The sequence below is a fragment of the Populus alba genome, chromosome 12 (genome assembly GCF_005239225.2).
Source record: "Populus alba chromosome 12, ASM523922v2, whole genome shotgun sequence".
In the NCBI taxonomy this organism is placed as follows: Eukaryota; Viridiplantae; Streptophyta; class Magnoliopsida; order Malpighiales; family Salicaceae; genus Populus; species Populus alba.
The window spans coordinates 9,531,819-9,549,338 of NC_133295.1; the positions used below are offsets into that span (position 1 = coordinate 9,531,819).

The 17,520-nt window shown below is 32.9% G+C and overlaps 2 protein-coding genes and 1 long non-coding RNA gene across 5 annotated transcripts; 1 reads left to right on the forward strand and 2 right to left on the reverse strand.

Annotated features, from left to right (window-relative positions):
- Positions 1-1,229: 1,229 nt before the first annotated feature.
- On the forward strand, positions 1,230-2,469 carry LOC118044590 (uncharacterized). Its single transcript, XR_004686809.1, has 2 exons — positions 1,230-2,076; positions 2,177-2,469. It is a non-coding gene; the product is annotated as an uncharacterized lncRNA (long non-coding RNA).
- Positions 2,470-2,680: 211 nt separating this feature from the next.
- On the reverse strand, positions 2,681-5,249 carry LOC118044857 (probable myosin-binding protein 5). The gene is made up of 5 exons (XM_035053338.1): positions 4,579-5,249; positions 3,317-4,224; positions 3,070-3,219; positions 2,795-2,854; positions 2,681-2,730 (listed from the first exon to the last, which is right to left on the reverse strand). The coding sequence occupies exons 1-5, from the start codon at positions 5,247-5,249 to the stop codon at positions 2,681-2,683; spliced, it is 1,839 nt and encodes a 612-aa protein (XP_034909229.1).
- A 1,975-nt stretch (positions 5,250-7,224) lies between these two features.
- On the reverse strand, positions 7,225-12,150 carry LOC118044589 (polynucleotide 5'-hydroxyl-kinase NOL9). Of its 3 annotated transcripts, none has more exons than XR_012171355.1 (10): positions 11,525-12,149; positions 11,009-11,106; positions 10,828-10,861; positions 10,354-10,514; positions 10,031-10,214; positions 9,399-9,579; positions 9,084-9,183; positions 8,773-8,900; positions 7,657-7,771; positions 7,225-7,532 (listed from the first exon to the last, which is right to left on the reverse strand). XR_012171355.1 is itself a non-coding variant. In XM_073412874.1 (10 exons), the coding sequence occupies exons 1-9, from the start codon at positions 11,710-11,712 to the stop codon at positions 7,718-7,720; spliced, it is 1,128 nt and encodes a 375-aa protein (XP_073268975.1). In that variant the 5' UTR covers positions 11,713-12,150; the 3' UTR covers positions 7,225-7,523; positions 7,695-7,717. The 3 variants fall into 3 exon arrangements, 2 of the variants coding, with proteins under 2 accessions (XP_073268975.1, XP_034908848.1); XM_073412874.1 differs by having other exon boundaries at positions 7,225-7,523; positions 7,695-7,771; positions 11,525-12,150; XM_035052957.2 differs by lacking the exon at positions 7,225-7,532 and having other exon boundaries at positions 7,569-7,771.
- Between the last annotated feature and the right edge of the window lie 5,370 nt (positions 12,151-17,520).

A 17,520-nucleotide genomic window follows, 5' to 3' on the forward strand; every position in this document is an offset into this window, starting at 1 on the left:
AAACTTTTTTATTTTAATTACACAATAAAATAATTAAAATACATTTGAAAGCAAAAATTTAAACTTATCATTAAGGAGCATTTTTTATATGCGTAATTTTTTCGTTATTATAATATCAACTAAGAAGCAATTTGGTATTTATTTAAATACAAAAAATAAAAAAAAATCAAATACAATGTGAAATGAATAAAATTTCCTTAAAAGCAAAAGGATAAAATCGAAGTCAAGGGACTTATAAGAGGCAATTTGGTTTTTGACTAAAAAAAAAACACGCATGTGTCACGCCTCCCATCATCCGATACTCGCCTTTCATTATATCCTCTTCCTTTTGGAGCGATATGTGTTGGTGTTGATGGCCTAGTTTGTTGTCAGTGGGCTTTTTTTTCTTTTTTTTTTTTCTCTGTTCCCGTGAAAATTATAACTTGACTCTCTTTACTGTTGGTATTTCAACTTCATTCTTTATTTTTTTTAATTTTTAATTTTTATTGTTAACTCTTTTGTAAAAAAATTATTTGTTTTTAATTTCATCATTCAATCTCAATTTACAAATATAATATTTTTCAATTTGATCCTTATTCTTTTGATTTTTATTTTTTTCCATGGTTATTTTGTAACATTTTTATTTGCTTTTAATTTTATCATTCAATCCAAATTGATGGTAAGTTTTTCAATTTGGTCCTTATTATTTTAATTTCTATTTTTTTCTTGATCCTTTTGAAAAAGTTATTATTCTTTTCAATTTCACCCTTAAATCTTTAATTTTTTTTTTCCATGTCAAACTTGATCTTCATTTTTTTGAATTTTTCTTGATCCTTTTGTGAAATTGATTTTTTTTTTCAATTTCACTCTTCAATCAAATATAAAATTTATTTGGTATTTGGATTTTGATCCTCATTCTTTTAATTTTTATTTTTTAAATCCTTTTGTATAATTGATTTTTTTTTTAATTTCATCATTTAATATTTAATTAATTGAGAATTGAACTTCATGATTTTTTTTTAAAAATAGGATGCTTCGGGTCTAGTGACTCGAGTCATGAGTTTGAAAAGTTAACATGTGTTTTTTTTAAAAAAAAAACTTTGTAATTCTCTTTATTTTTTTTATCGAGTTATTCTAATTTCATCATTTAGATCACGGGTTTAGCGAAATATCCCGGGTTGGCTTGATCTTGATTATCAAAATTACAAATTTATTATGCTAACTTGAACTAGTTTTTTATGTTCTTTTTTTACCCGTTTTGTTTTTTCATATTGTGAATTGAGATACATGTCCTCTAAAAAAAATTCTACTCAAGTTTTTTTAATTACGAGTTCATGTTAGAAAACTGATGCTTTCATGTACTCTTGTTGATTAATTATAACAAGAGTTCATGTAACGCATAGAAGATCAGAGAAGTCATCAAAAGGATAAACTGGTGTTTGCAGCCAATATTAGAGGACATCCATGAAAGACGACAGTCTCGTTTACACAATTTATCTCTTTTTTATTTATTGCTTTATTTATATCTCAAGTTGTTTCTATCTAACCCTTTTTCCTTTTACTTCAAATTGCTTAGAACAATATACCCTTTATCAGGGACTGAAATATTGGATGCCCACATTTCTACTTTCCGATTAGTTTGAAAGGTTATTAAGTTTTTATCTGTAGTTTCTTCTTATTGGAAAGGAGAAACGAAGAACAAATAGCATAATTGATTTGACTTATCAACAGGGTGCTTGCTAGATTTTATTCAATTCTGCATCTGGAAGAAGAATGGTGTGGATGGATGGTTCTATCAGACCTGGTCATAACTCCTGTTCTGTTTTTACTTCCTCGTACAAGCTGCACAGCAGGCATGTGAACTGTAGTGATGTTGCAAGATTGAAATCAAAGCATAAAGGTGCTGCTTTCAAAAATCTAAGATTGGTCGAAAGAGAGAAAAAAAAACGACAGTAATTTTGGGAAAGGATAAATCACAGTCTAAGTTGTCTAAAAGCAGTATTTTGCAGGGATGATAAGCCACCGAGCAGTTTGATCATCGATAACGAAGATTCTTGCACTCCTGCTAGACACCACCAACTCTCTCCTGGCACCTTGGTAATTGCTTTTGCCGATGAAGAACATATTTCTTAAGTTAAAAGAATCAAGTCTGCAGAATTGAGAACATGATTATTCTCGCTTTCTGTCTTTCTCCCAGATTGGTTGAGATAGCTGGAGACATGATGACTGCCCAGTCTTGCTACTTTCTAGCCTGCCACAACTTGTCAAAATTAAGGATTCAATGTAAGCTGTAACCATCTCCCATGCCTTACATAGATGCATCGTTATACATGATGTATAAAAGTGAAGAAGTGGAGATGTTAAATCATGACAGAAGGCTGTGGCTATGATTTTCTGTACTTTATTGTAATTCCCACTTGGATCATGTAATCACCTTGTAGATCATTCACATTTCACATCAAATCAATCATGCTTGCTATTTTCAACCTAGTATCTGTCTTTTTCCTAGCTCATGGTATTAAAATCTGGAATCTGTTGCATGAATTATCATTTTACCAATGAACTTGAAGTTTAATTATCATCATCTTGTTCTTGTACTCCTTGAGTTTGTGACACCAGACTATAATGTTAATTGATAAATACAACAGATATAAATTAACTATCTTACCTCCATAAGAGAGGGTATTGAAATCCAAAAGTTTCAAGAAGCTTCAAACTTCAAGGCCTCAACATCTCCCGGCAATGATTTTGCTGTATTTACATCCTAACAAAAAAAAAGTTCAAGCTGCCAAAGAAAAAGATCTACATTACTAACCAGTTAGCACCATAGAGGAAGCATGGTACCTAATGCCATCCACAGAAGATGTTTGGTAACCTAGAAAATAGGTGTATTAAACATTATTGAGATACAATGTTAAATATTTGCAATCAACAAAGAAAGAAATAAAAATCGATGCACATAGCATTCATTTGTCAAATGTGTTGTTGTCTATCAACTCTCTAAGATGGATTACAAAAGGGAAAACAAATACCATGAAAACGATTAGGATGAGTGTTATGCATCATGATCATCGGTTGTGACCAACTGACAAATCTTCTGAAGACTATCCGACGTAACTTCACTTCCATTTTGGAGTGTATGATCAGCAAGCTTCAAGAATCCACCTTCAGCATCAAGGTCCTTTGCTGATCCATGAAGATGTGAGGATTCTTTGACTAAATCTGCTTCCCTTTCTTGATCTTCCATACCAAAAAAAAAAAAAGTATCCTTGGATGATTTAAGGAAATGCGGAGCTTATTCAGATACTTAATGGAAGCATCTATGCAAGTGACTTACCTGTCACTTTCTCGGAGTGGCTAACATCATCAGAACTAGACTGCGAGGAGAGATCCCCGTCAACTGATGAAACATGTACTTTCTTGTCCCAATTGTTCAACCGACCTAGACGATGAGGTTCTTGCCCTTGAAAAGCCTTCAGTGCTTTGTCTTCAGTTTCCCCTCCGTTCTCAACAGCCAGAAAAGATGGAGACTTGCTTTGATAAAACACATTTTCAGCATTATTTTGCCCTTCTGTGGAGCTATAAGATGGGCTGAGACATTCGTATCTTTCGGTATAAGAAGAATGAGACTCTGTTTTCAAATGATGACAATCCTCATCCATCTCATCTCCAGATTCCATAAAATCTTCTCCCATCAGGACACCATATTTTTCTCTATAAGCTACGAGCTCAGCCTCTAAAGTCTTGATTTGCTCCTCTCTCTTGGAAACTATATCCCTTGTTGCTTGCAGGGCCTCTTGGTCATACTCTGCCTGCTCCTCCATCATTCTCTGATACTGTAATGCCTCCATCTGAACAGCTGCCTTCTCTGCTTGCAACCGGGTGATCATGGCCATTGCATTATTAGCCGCAACAGCAGAAGCGCTTCTTTCTTCATCCAATTCCATGTATAAAGCCATCAGCGACTTGCGATCCAGACGAACCTGTTTCTTTAAATGTTGCAAAATTGAGTCATCATCTACTTCGTTTGATAGAGAAGTCCCTTCTACGGTCTCTGAAGAAAGTTCAGTCTTGTCGAGGAGTGATTTCCTTGGAAACCTAGTAAATGCCCTAGGACTAGCGGTGGCTGAATCTGTTAGTGGGATTCCGAAAAACTTATTTCCTCTGGAAAATGTAGGGGTCCTTTCTTCATTCATATTCTCAGCTTCTGTCAGCAATGGCACCATAGCAGCTTTGACATCTTCCCTAACTGGCACAAAAAAATCCATCCACTAAATTAATGAGGTTGTTAAGAACTGGGTGATCAAAACCAAGAAGCAACAGCATGCAGAGCATTAATAATTCAAGCATTGCACTTCAAGAATGTGCATTTTATAACATGGACAAGTTTGATTTGCTCTCACTGAATCATACCATGCATATAAATTTTGCATAATCAAAGGATCTTTAAAGGTTGAGAAAAATTATTTAACATGACCATATAAGAAGTGACAGAGAAAGCAAGAACGAAGTTAAATTTAAAACTAACATTGCTTATCTATATGTGATGCATTCGAGGCATCTTCATCATCATGGAGCTCCGAGTCATTTTCTGAGAACTTGAGTTCTGTGTATCGCACATGAGATAAATCCAACTTGCGAGGGCCCTCATTTCTCAAAGTAACAAATGGTGCTCGGGGAGAAGGAGCAGGAGCCTGTGAGAGCACGCCTGCAATCTTTCCCTTCGAGAAGGACTTTACCTTCAATGGTTCCCCACAACATGAACACTGATGGGGGCTGCTCTTGTCAGCTGGCACCACGATGTCATTTCCTAAAGCAGGCAACCTCAAATGGATGTCACGATCATCATCAGCAAACAGCTCGATGTCCTTATGTAAAACCCCTGCAGGAAACTTGAATAAATCGCAATCTGATTCTCTCTCTGTAGCAAAAGAAAGAAGACACCCCTCACACATGTTTCGTATGTCAGAAAGCTTCTTGTGGACATGACAGTAAGCCAGACATGAAACCTCCTTCTTGTGAGTTCCACATATGGATTCATTGTAATAAAAATCAGCATCTCTATGAACCAGGACATGATCAATCCTAGTGCAGAGCAAACAAGGGATTTTCAACTCGAAGAACTTGGCGAATTCGTTGGCAAAAAAAGCAAGAAACCCATCAATAAATAGCACAGCAATCAACACCCATTCGAGCACGGCATAGATCAAGAAGAGTGGGAGTTTTCCAAGTTCTTGTTCCACAAAACGTTTAAATGATCTCTTTGCCATAGCTATTTGATCCTAGAGGTCAAGAACCAAAACGAGGAAAGATAATATAATAATAAAATCTTAACTTGCATTCAGATGGATGCGAGAAGATAGAAAGACGTATGGAATATAAGGTTTGAAAGGATGATAAGATAAGAGATCATGACCAGGAAGTTGGTGACGGAATCAACCAGACCGTGATCATGACCTTCTTTCTTCTGTAAATGTGTGAGGGAGAGGAACTGAAAGGAGGTGCTACGCTTTTAGTTATGGAAATTTGGGTGGCCATGGCTATAAATAGCAAAATTTTGCGGGAGAATTGAGGCCTTGCATGCAGACCATATACCTGAATTAACGGTCTATCAAGCACTCCTCAACAAACTAAATCGAGGGTGAAAAGGCAATGAATGTTAAATGAAACGCAAAAGGGAATGATCTGTCAGTTGCCTCTATATCTTCAAGAACTGCGTGTTGATATTGTGGGGCTTAGAGCAGCAGGAGGGCACCTCCTTCTAAAAGAGCAGCTGCATTGCAAAGTTGCTGATGACAGTTATTTTAATGAAATTAACATGTAATGTTTGGCTACTTGGAAGTTCTGTGAGATGCATTTTGTGAAGAAAACACTCCGATTCGTGTCCCCGTTGTTTCGTGTATTGTACAACGTAGAATCCCCACGCCTCACCTTTTACTCTCCGGGTCACATATTTTTTCTTATATAAATAATAAATATAAATATTTTTTTATTCAAATAATTTTTTTATTCAAACAATATATATATATATATATATATATATTAATTTAATTCAATTAAATAAAATTTTAAAACTACAAGACTGCATGTATTAGAAATATTATATGAAAATAAATGTTTTTTATTTTTTAAAATAAAATTTATCTATATAAAATATAAAAGAAAAATTATAAATGAAAGAAAAATCTCTATAAAAATTAAATATACACAAAATAATTTTAAAAAAATTCTACCCAAAAAAGGTTAAATAAGAAAGCAATCATTTAATTGAAATATAAATTCAAAAATTATTTTAATTTTTGACTCATTACAAGGAAAAGTCCAAGTGCAGCCTGCGTGCCTGTAATTGGTTTTATTTTTTACTATTTTTTTAGAGAGGTGAATGATCTAAATACAAATCACGTGTTGTTTGTGAGCCTAAATTCCGACTATCATTATGAATGATTGGAAAAAAAAAAAGCAATGTATCTTTGGTCATAGAAACTTTTTTTTTTAAAATTATTTCAACCTAAAAAATCTCACCAATATTCTTGAAACACTTACAAATCAACCCATCAACCAAAAACGGGTTCAAAAACCTGAAATCAAACCGGGTTAGATTCATCTTCCTCAACTTAGATATATTTTTTCAAGTAATATTGAGGTTCTAAAACACCACCATCAAACCTATCCAGAACTCATGGAAACTAAACAAATTTATTTTGATGGTAAAAAATAACTTGAAAAACAACTTTTTTTCTCATCGACCCCTCTTTTTTTCTCCACTCTCTAACTGAAAAATAATACTAAATTTTCACATTTTAAAAGAGCCTAAATTGTATTACTTTTAAAGTTAAAAGATTGAATTGTATTTTTCACGAAATCTTTGACACATTACCTGGCGTCCTTTTAGTGTTTCTATAATAATAATAATAATAATAATAATAATAGTATGATGATTCATTGCCCGGGCTTGAATGGGTCGCTAAGCACTCTAATGGTAATGAGCCCGAGCCATGGAACAATGAATATGCAGATATCGGGCGGGTTATTCTAGCCAGTGAGAGTGCTGGAGGCACCACAGCCCATTATGCTGCGAGAGTGGCTGGTGGAGCTATAACAAGGCTACAAATTGTGCACCGAGTACATTTAGCTCCTAGAAAATCCTCCGCAGCCAGCCAAATTTGGACAGGCAGGATAGACTTTAGAGCTGTTCAATGGACAGCTAAATCTACTCCAAACTAGAGCTTTTGGTGTACAAGTATCTACCCGAAGACAGCCATTTATGCATAAATCTCAAATTCTCAGTGATGGAACAGCCTTTATAGACTGCAGTTCAAACCGAGTGCAACAATCACAACCGCCACCATATGAATTCATAGCTGGATAGCCAATTGGCCATCTAGCCAATTTACTTACTTGGTTTTCATCAACCACACCAACTACAACTGGTGCACTACTTTAAATTCAATTACAAGGATTCTGACATGGAAGTGCCTTTCCATTTCATAAAGATAGATACGGCCTGGTCCCCTTTTCAGTATTATATGGATGTGATCAAGCCAGCTGGTTTCCGTGTGGCAAAATTTATTTTGGGTTTAAGATTGAAGTTGCAAGGAAGTCAACACAGATAATTTCAATAAAATGTGCTGTCTCATACATTATATTATATGAAGGAAAGATCGATATAAAAACGAACACTGAGTTTCAATTTTGATCAGTGAATGAAGCAACTGGCTGGTCAGTGAACTCGTAGCAGTTAGCTTGTAGCCAAAACATTCCCAGACATGTAAGGCGACATGCATCCCTGCACCTGAAAAGAATTCCAGTATTTTGATGAAATCTAAAGTGGAGAAAAATATATAACTGTTAATCTTTCACCAAAGCACAATCACTACAATGATTGTTCCTGTCATTTGGATTATGTCTGCATTAGCATGGTGCAAATTGTGCTGGACCACTCTTTTCTTCAAAGCAATGCAGATAAGATAATTGAAGCATCACAGGCATCTGCCTAGAACCACAAGCAACTATTACACCATAAAGCAAGCACAGCCTAATATTGCCATTTGGTTGAAGGACAACCATTATGGACAGATGAACAGATATCATGACAGTAAGAGGAAGCTACTTCTTTTGGCTATGAAATGAATATGAAAGAATACATGTAACCTTTCTGAAGCTGGAATTTACAGAATCTTAAGAAGATTCTTTTCAGGACCCGACACCGATTGGCATAATATCATGACTGCAGCATCCTACCTAACATCATCTTCCCATTGTGGAGTTTTCATCCATATTGCCTAGGTAAAACTTGCATTCGCCTTGCTTGCCTAACCTGGCCAAGCAAATGAAGTTCCTATTGTTGTCTACTGGCCTAGGCAAGGGCTGCAATGTCAAGCCAGAGGCATCAGCAGCCGTGCCATACCCAAGGCATAATCAGCAATGCCAAAACTTAGGCATGCAGTAGCCGAAGAAAAGTATTTTGAGGTCAAGACAAAATCACACTACAGCCAGCACAAGGCGATTTTTCAGAGAAGGCAGGGCAGGGCAACAAAAAGTCAATATTTCAATCCAGCTATGCAACATGAATATCATCTAAGCTGTGCATTCAAAATGAACAAGCATTTTTTTCTTGTTTGCAATGCCATGTTAATGAGAAGAAGACAAAGATGAATTGACTTCTATTGCATTAAAGCAGACAAGAAAATAGCTGAAGGGAGACAGAAAGTTGACAAAACTAAGAGACACAGTTACAAAACAAACCAAAACAGTGTAAGAAACATATAGTGAGGCTGAACAGGGATCGATTACCTGCAATAAGCAAGTAGGAATATGGATAAATCCCTGCAGAAGAAGATCAACCTTTTCCAGAAGGATTGGCGGCACAGGCGAGATTAAGTAGAGCAAACCTTTGAATGTATCAATTCCCCTAACAATTCCTGGTTCAATAGAGGCATTCAATGAGGACAAAAACATGATATTTCTCAGGTACGATAAATGTTAATTTCTGGCTTACGTTAGGACTCGCTGATTTATAAAGAATAATGTTAGGAAAATAGAATGAAGGAAAATATTAAATGTAATTGACTAAATATGGCATTACAGCAAAGAAAAATGCCTACCAAGACCAACACACCATGGAATATTTTCTGACTGTTTAGAACTAACTGCTAAACCAACAATGGATGCATTCAAACTGTAGAAGACTTCAGTGTGTGGGACCTAGCATAAGAGATTTGAATTGTCAAAGAAATCATGATCATTTGACATTTTTACAAACACAAAAACCGAAATTCAAATTTTGCAACCTACCAGTGCTGATTTACATCATGGAAAGTTGTAACAGTGCACTTGATAAAATTAGAAAGGGGCCCAAAAATAAAGAGTAAAAGTTGTGCGGAAAGAGCAGCACAGCTGTTCATATGCCATGAACCAACCTGAGAATGGAGATGTCTGATTTTGATGCTTGATATTGGGACTTGATAAGGAGGGTGAGATGCGAGAGCATTTGCAAGTTCCTTGATTGTGGTGATATTCAGGTTACTCGGAAAACACTGTCTGAAGTAAGCCATTATTCGTAAATCCCGCAGAAGGCGTGCATCCTTTTGTATTAGAACCCTGGCACAGTATGAAAATAAGTTGTCATAAAGCAAGTAAATGTTACTTGTCATCTAAAACAAACTACATAATAATGAAATTTAGGAGAAGTACTAATGCATTTTAAGAAGTAGAATCTAAACAAATAAGTGGAAGATAAAGAATCAAATATAAAACACCAGAGAAATTGTTTCCAGATTATTGAGCAACCTATTGGAGAAATCTCTAGACAACCAAACACTGAAAACTCTACCGTAAACTTAGAAATAAAATAATTCAATGCACAATGGACATGTTTCAACAGATATGAAGCTGGAAATTTTATATAACAACAACAGCAGCCAAATAAGTAAAAGCAGCACTTGCTAAATTTTCAGAGATCTAATTCTACAGGGACCAGCTAAAGCAAATAGCAATCTGTTTACGCAGGTGGGATTGCAGTCAGAATATGATAGTTTAAGGGAAAACTTACGATCTATTGAAGGAGTCTTGACGAGTCGAATTGATATCAATTAGATTAACCTGCCCACCATAACCCTCATCTAGCCAGAATTTCCCAACTGGCAGATTCTTTCTCTCAGAAGTTGTGTTTATCTTAACCACATGGGTAGGGGCAATATGCCTCAACATATCCACCAATATATCATAACCAACTCCTAAAACACGAGATGAAGATCATATTTTGAAATGCATAAGTACTTGTGAAAAAACACCAAAGGTAAAGAAATAATGCAAGATCTAGGAGGTAAGGGATAGAAAAGAAGAAAACGAAATAAATGATGTAAAGAGGCACACCTTTTACCCAACCATGTGTGTTCACAACAAGAGGCATTTCATTCTCCACAGGGCTATCACTCTTGCAGTACTCCTTCCGATAATAATCATATAGGGTAAATATACATTTCAGATAAGCCGTTGGATCCCTTTTGGAAGAAACATCACCAAAGAAAAAGCATCTAGGAAAAAAATTAAAACATTGAACCATAAACGACACAAACAACAAATTTTTTCCACAAAATCATGCTAAAAATGACAACTTCCCTGGACCGGCCATTAAAAGGTGATAATTAATTCCACCAAGTAAAATCTTAGAATCTTGATGGAAATTAAAGAAGTTAATGATATGGGAGGTGTTCAAAATCAAACAATAGATCAGTATGCATAAATAAACAATTATGCAACTGTAAATCCTCGAAACAACATCTCAAATATCTGTATACTGAAAAGGAAAAGGATTGTAACTAACACAATAAGTTCAATAGCCCATACCTCTCTGGTGTCTTCAAGCATGGAATTGTCAAATCTGATTTTGGGAAACGAAAGAAAACAGAAAAACTCTATCAATTATAATGTAAAACGAGGTGAGATAAATCTTGGAAAGAAATCTTTGAAACTAAGGAATTCAAGGAACAAGACATATGGTAAGAAAGTAAAACCCTCAAATAAATACCTGGAGTTAGTTTGTCAACTACCGTGAGGGATAAAAAACCAGGAGCAGTAAACTCGGGCTGCCCAACATCTGTATCCAAATAACCTACCCTTTTATATCTGCATAAAAAAAAAGAGTACAGTTCTCAATCACCTATAAACATCAAATTCAGCTCCTGACACGCTAAATTAACTCCAATATTCAAAGAATAAGTATATGTCAGCAAACATAATTATCTTCAAGAAAGACTTGATCTTTGATCAACGAAGCACACCCAATAGAGAATACAACAAAATACAAGACAAATTTGATGTATGTAAACAATACCCAATAGTCCAAAATAATCGAATTCAAGTCAAGAAGAAAAAAGAAAACAATGCAGCAAACAAACAGCTTAAGAAACCAAAATTTTGACCATTAATGCAAGTTTAGAACTTTCAACAGGAAACCAGTTCACAAAATCCAACTATTTGCTTCAAAAACCAAACGAGCAAACAAAATTCACAAAAGAAAAGGAAAAACATTGAGGAAAATAACCTTTGGAGAAGAATATTGAGAAGGTAACGAGAGAAGGTGGTTTTGCCACAGTTTTTGGGGCCACAGACAAGGGCAATTGGAGGTGGTGAAGTGGTGGAATCGTAGGCTACTGAGTCGGCAGCCTCTGACCATTCCTCTGATATGTATATGCTTGGCGTTGCCTCTTCCCTTTCTGTTATTGAAGCCATAGCCTTAGCTCTCTCGTTTTAGTTTTTCACTTGGGACTCGTTTATTTTGTTTCTCTGGTAATCTCCAACGGCTGCTTGTTTTATCTGCTTTCCAAGGAGAGTAGTTATGGTTTATATAGTTTCGGCACCTGCTTTGTGTTTTACATACATACGATTTTTGTTTTGAGTCTGCCAAATGCTAATTTTATGAGCAACTTTGCTCAGAATTACCTTCGTGTGTGACAACGGGTGAGCAACCAAAATACCGGAGCAAGAAAAAAATTGGAAGGCCCCGTTATAAAATCCAAAAAAAAATTAGGTCAGTTTAGTTTAAACCCTAAATTAAACTACGGTATGAGAGGTTTTCTTTTCGTTTTTCTTGAATCCCTAATTTCCTTCCACAACAACCCTCCCTTCTCTGTCTTCGGTCTCTTCTCTCTCAAACTCCCTCACAATTAGAGATGGCAATGAATATACATGGGATATGTGTTGTACTATCCATACTCAAAATCAAATCCAAAATTATTGTTTATATCCCAACTCAAAACCCCTAGTACTTTTAAGGATGTATGAAGTTTTTGTAATAATAAAAATACTTTCAGAACCTTCTGGATTTGTAAAGGTGGGCATCACACTTAGAAGAGTCTGTTTAGTATTCGGGTAGTTATTATGGTTGTGGTTTTAAAAAAAATAATTTTATAAAAAGTATTTTTAGTTGAAGTTGATTTGATATTTATGTATATTTAGTTAAAATTGTGGTTAAAATTGAGGTTGAACAAAAAATAGTTTAAATATGTTTGGTTAATAATGCTTTTGAAATTGAGGTTATAAAATAATTTTAAAAAATATATATTAATATTGATAGTTTTTAATTTAAATATTGTAAATTTAACTATTGTTATTACATCATGAAATAAATAGTACTTTATATAAAATATTTTTCATTGTTCCATTAAACCATCTACAATTCCATTACATACAAAATTAATTCGATAAAAAACTATAGTTTTCATAATTTTTTAAGTATGCAATAAAATTAGATAAAATATTATTATAAATAAAATTGATATTATAGTGCAAGTGAATTTAATTCACTCTACACTAGTTTTTCAAGAAAAAAATATTGTTCACATGACAGTGCGAGTGAATTTAATTCACTGTAAACTTGTTTTTTAAAAAACAACTGTATAAAAAATAAACACACTGGAAAAAAAAAACTGTTCATTCTAAATTTCGCTTGCACTGTTCATTATTTTAAGTGAATAATGTAATTCACTTGCATTGTTCACATGAACAATGCGAGTGAATTGCACTATTCACTAAAACACTAAACAGTGAAGAAGAAAAGCAGCTTGGAGCTGTGTCGGCAAATCCTGTATTTTGAACGTGATTTGTACTGGGCCCCACCAAAAATAAATTGCATTTCTAATGTAAATAAACATTTGTTTTGTTGTGGTTACTTTAAACGCAGAAGCAACCACGCAAACAAATAGACTCCAAGTATATAAGCTCAAACGTGACTTATTTAATTTTATGGTGATGATGTGTATAAATGACTTTATAAGTGCAATTATATTTTAAGATTAAAGAAGTGCATGATTTTGATAAACTCAATAGGCATTGTACTATATGTTTTGGGAGAGGATCTTTTAAAAGAACTTAAGGATCTTAAACAAGGGGTGATTTGGAGATTACATCTAAGATTTTGATATTTTGTAGAACAGAGCAATGATTACTAAGAAGCAAGCCTTAGTGTTTTTTATAGGAGGCATAAAAGTGGAGATAAAAAAATTTGGTTAAGATGTTTGAACCATAGGTGTTATACTAAGCTTATCACCTAGTTTATCTACATGAAAACACTATTACCTACTTATGCTCCAACCACAATTATATCAAACACTCTTCCTTAACTATAAACGCAACCAACCAAACAAAAATACTCAGCCTTTGACACTCCATATAAATCCTTTTTTTCTCATTACCAATAAGCTCAATTTTAATTAACCACTCAAATCTTTTAACCAAGACCATACCAGTAAAAATCTTTTTAAACCAACCAAAACAATAAGGAAATTAAGGAATTGGATGAAATAAGAGCCAATGGACTATTTGTTTTTATGTGATGAGAAATTTATGCTAAGACTTCACTCATTATATATTGTGGAAGATGAGAAGGAAATTGAAGAAGATAAAGAGAATGGAAAGGAATTCAATTTAAAAGTCATTACTTCACTCATTATACATTATGAGTTTCTGGTTATATCTTTTGGCTTAACTAATACATCTACTACCATTTAGAGCCTAATAAATGATATATTCATGAGGTATCTAAAAAATTCTATATTTGTATTTTTTGATGATATTCTCATTTATAGTTAGTCATTGACTAATCATCTAGAAGCATTTACAGATAATATTTAAGTTACTTAAGGCTCATGATTTATTTGCTAAAGAAAGCAAATGTGTCTTCTATAATACTCGGGTAGAGTACTTGGGCCATGTTATATCTAGAGGAGTAGCCACTAACCTTCAAAAGATTCAAGCTATTCTTGATTGGTTAGTGCCAAAAGGTATCAAGTAACTAAGGGGATTTATAAGCCTCGTTGGGTATTATAAAAAGATTAATGAAGGGATATGGTTCCATTTATAAACCATTAACTCAACTATTAAGAAAAGATGCTTTTAAATAGACTAAAAATGCCATGAAAGCTTTCACCTACCTTAAAAAGACTATGACTAACCCACAAATCCTAGGCCTACTATACCTCAACAAGTTATACAACTAATGCTTCAAGGTCTAGTATGGGAGTAGTATTAATGCAAGGACATCTAACAACTTGTATAAACAAATCATTAAGGCTTAGGTAATAGGCACTCTTAACCTATGAAAAGAGGATGAAGTCAATTGTAATTGTAATGGCCAAATAAAAATATTATTTGTAGGGTAGGCATTTTAATAACAACTTATATAAACAAATCATTAAGGCTTAGGTAGTAGGCATTCTTAACCTATGAAAAGAGGATGAAGTCAATTGTAATTGTAGTGGCCAAATAAAACTATTATTTGTGGGGAAGGCATTTTAAAACTCATACATACCATATTAATTTTGAATGCCTACTTGACCAGAAGGTAACTTTTTCATCCCAACATCTATAAATGACTAAACTGTTGGGTTTTATTATGAGATTAAATATAAAAAAGGAAGGGAAAACATAACAACTGATACTTTATATTTGGTATTGTGGCTTTTATGGTTGTGGTTTGAAAAAAATTATTTTTATAAAAATCACTTTTGGTTGAGATTGGTTTGATATTTATATATGTTTGGGTAAAACTGTGGTTGAAATTTATATTTAACAAAAAGTAGTTTAATGTGTTTGGTTAAGAATGCTTTTCAAATTGAGATTATAAAATAACTAATATATATATATATATATATATATATATGGTTTTTAATTTAAATATTGTAGATTTAATTACTACTATTACATCATGAAATAAATAATACTTTATATAAAATATTTTTTATTATTCTATTAAACTATCTACAATTTCACCACGTACGAAATTCATTCGACAAAGACTACAGTTTCCATGATTTTTTTGAGCGTGCAACAAAAACAAGTAAAATATCATCAAGAACAAAAATAAGATTACAATCAAATTTTACAAATGTTACGACATCATGTGATCTCCTTCTAATTTATGTAGTGTCATTGAATAATATTAAACACTAGTTTTTCGAATAAAACACAATTAAAAATAAAAAATAATTTTTTTTATTATTCACCTTTGTGTGCAGAGTGAATTAAATTCACTCTGTACAGACAGAAAGAAGCAACTTCAAGCTGCTTTTCATTGCCCTGCATTTTAAACGCAAATTGTGTTAAGACCCACAAATAGTAAATCACATTTCTTTAGTTACCAAACACTTGTTTTCTGTGATTTACTTCAAAAGTAGAAGCAACTATAGAAACAAATACTCTCTATCCAGAGTTTCAAGTGGTGAATTTAATGCCTTGATAGTATATATCATTTTATACTAATCTTATGTATGAAATTAGAAAAACTTTTGAGAGAGATTTAATTGTATAAACTATAATCCAGGATTTATTAAAAGACCCTACTTTTTATCCTTAGGACCTACAAATATAAGAGAGTTTGGCCACATGATTATTTTGGCTATATAAAAGCAAATAGGAATGATGGTTTTCGTGATGGTTTGGATAGAAATTTGAGAAGAATAAGTTGAAGATTCTAGATTTTAATGTAAAATAATCCTGAAACATTTTTGGAATGAGAGAAGAACGTAAAGTTGATTTTTTATTGTCACAATTACTTTGAAGAAAAGAAGCTAAAACTTATTGTTATTGAATTTACTATTATGCTATTATTTGGTGGGATTGAATTATTTCATATAAGAGAAGAATAGAGAGATGCTTGTAGAGACTTGAGATGAGATGAAAAAAATCATGATAAAGATGTTTGTTCCTAAATATTATTATAGGAAATTATTTGAAATGTTATAAATTTTGACTCAAATGTTTAAGAGTGTGGAGGGTTACCATAAAAAGATAGAGATTTTTATGATTAGAGCTAATATTATGGAGGTTACAAAGGCTAAAATGAGAAGGTTTTTAAATGGTTTAAATAAATAGATAAGTAATGTGGTTGAATTACAACATTATATTGAGCTAGAAGATCTGTTACACATGGCTGCTAAGATAAAGTGACAGTTGAAAAAAAATGGCAGTACATGTCAATGAGGTAATTCAGGTTCTTTTTTAGCTCAGAGATCAAATTATAGGAGAGATAAGGCTGCTTCATCAAAGTCAAATACAATGAAAGGCAAAGTTGAACCACTTAAAGCATTGAGGAAGGATTCAACCACTAAATAGAAAGGTAAAACTAAAACTCAAACTATTTATAACTATGAACGTTTGCTGAGAAAATTGTTGATTGATAATGAATACTTGAATGGAAGTTTAAAGGGTAAGGTAGAGAACCAAACCATTGTAAAAATTAGCGAGCCTTTTTCTCTCACTACCAATCTCATTGTATTTGTGCATTGATTAATTGTGTATTATTGTTGCTAAAAATCAAAGTGGTTATTTTATTGAAGTTTGTGAAGTTAAATTTAGCCCTAATTCGCCATTTCTATCAAAGGTTATTTTAGTTTTTTAAAATGTGAATCGGTGAGTTAAATGGTGTCTTTGGCAATACCCTTTTGATTCACTTTTCTATTATACAATAAACCGTTATTTTACTAACGGGGTTACTCTTGAAGTGACAACATATAATTTAAAAAAAACTATTATATTATTTTTGTTATTTTTATTTGTAAATATATTTTTGATAACTTTTATGTTACAACATATATCTTCTGTTGTTGTGAGTGGACTCAAGTTGGATCAACGAGACTTCATTCATGGTTAATAAGTATGAGTGAAGCCCTGGAAGTATATTTTAAACATATTTAAAAGAATGTAGTCAAAATTATAATAACATAAAAACAAAAAATAAAGTGTTAAGAGTTTCGAAAAAAGATTAGTTTTTAAATTAAATATGATTATAAAAAAATAAATTAATTTCTATATTGAAAACAACTTCATTGTTTTTTTTTTTTAATTATATCTTCAATTTTTTTCTTGTTTTAATATTTTTATTCAATATGAACAATAAAATTGACTCCTTATTTTTTTTTTTTTAATTTTATTCTTAAACCTTTTGTTTCCAATTTAATATTTTGTAACTTTATTACCAAAGACAAAGTTGTAAATTACGGTAAAAAAAATATAATTTTTCTCTAAATTTTTTAAAGCCAAATT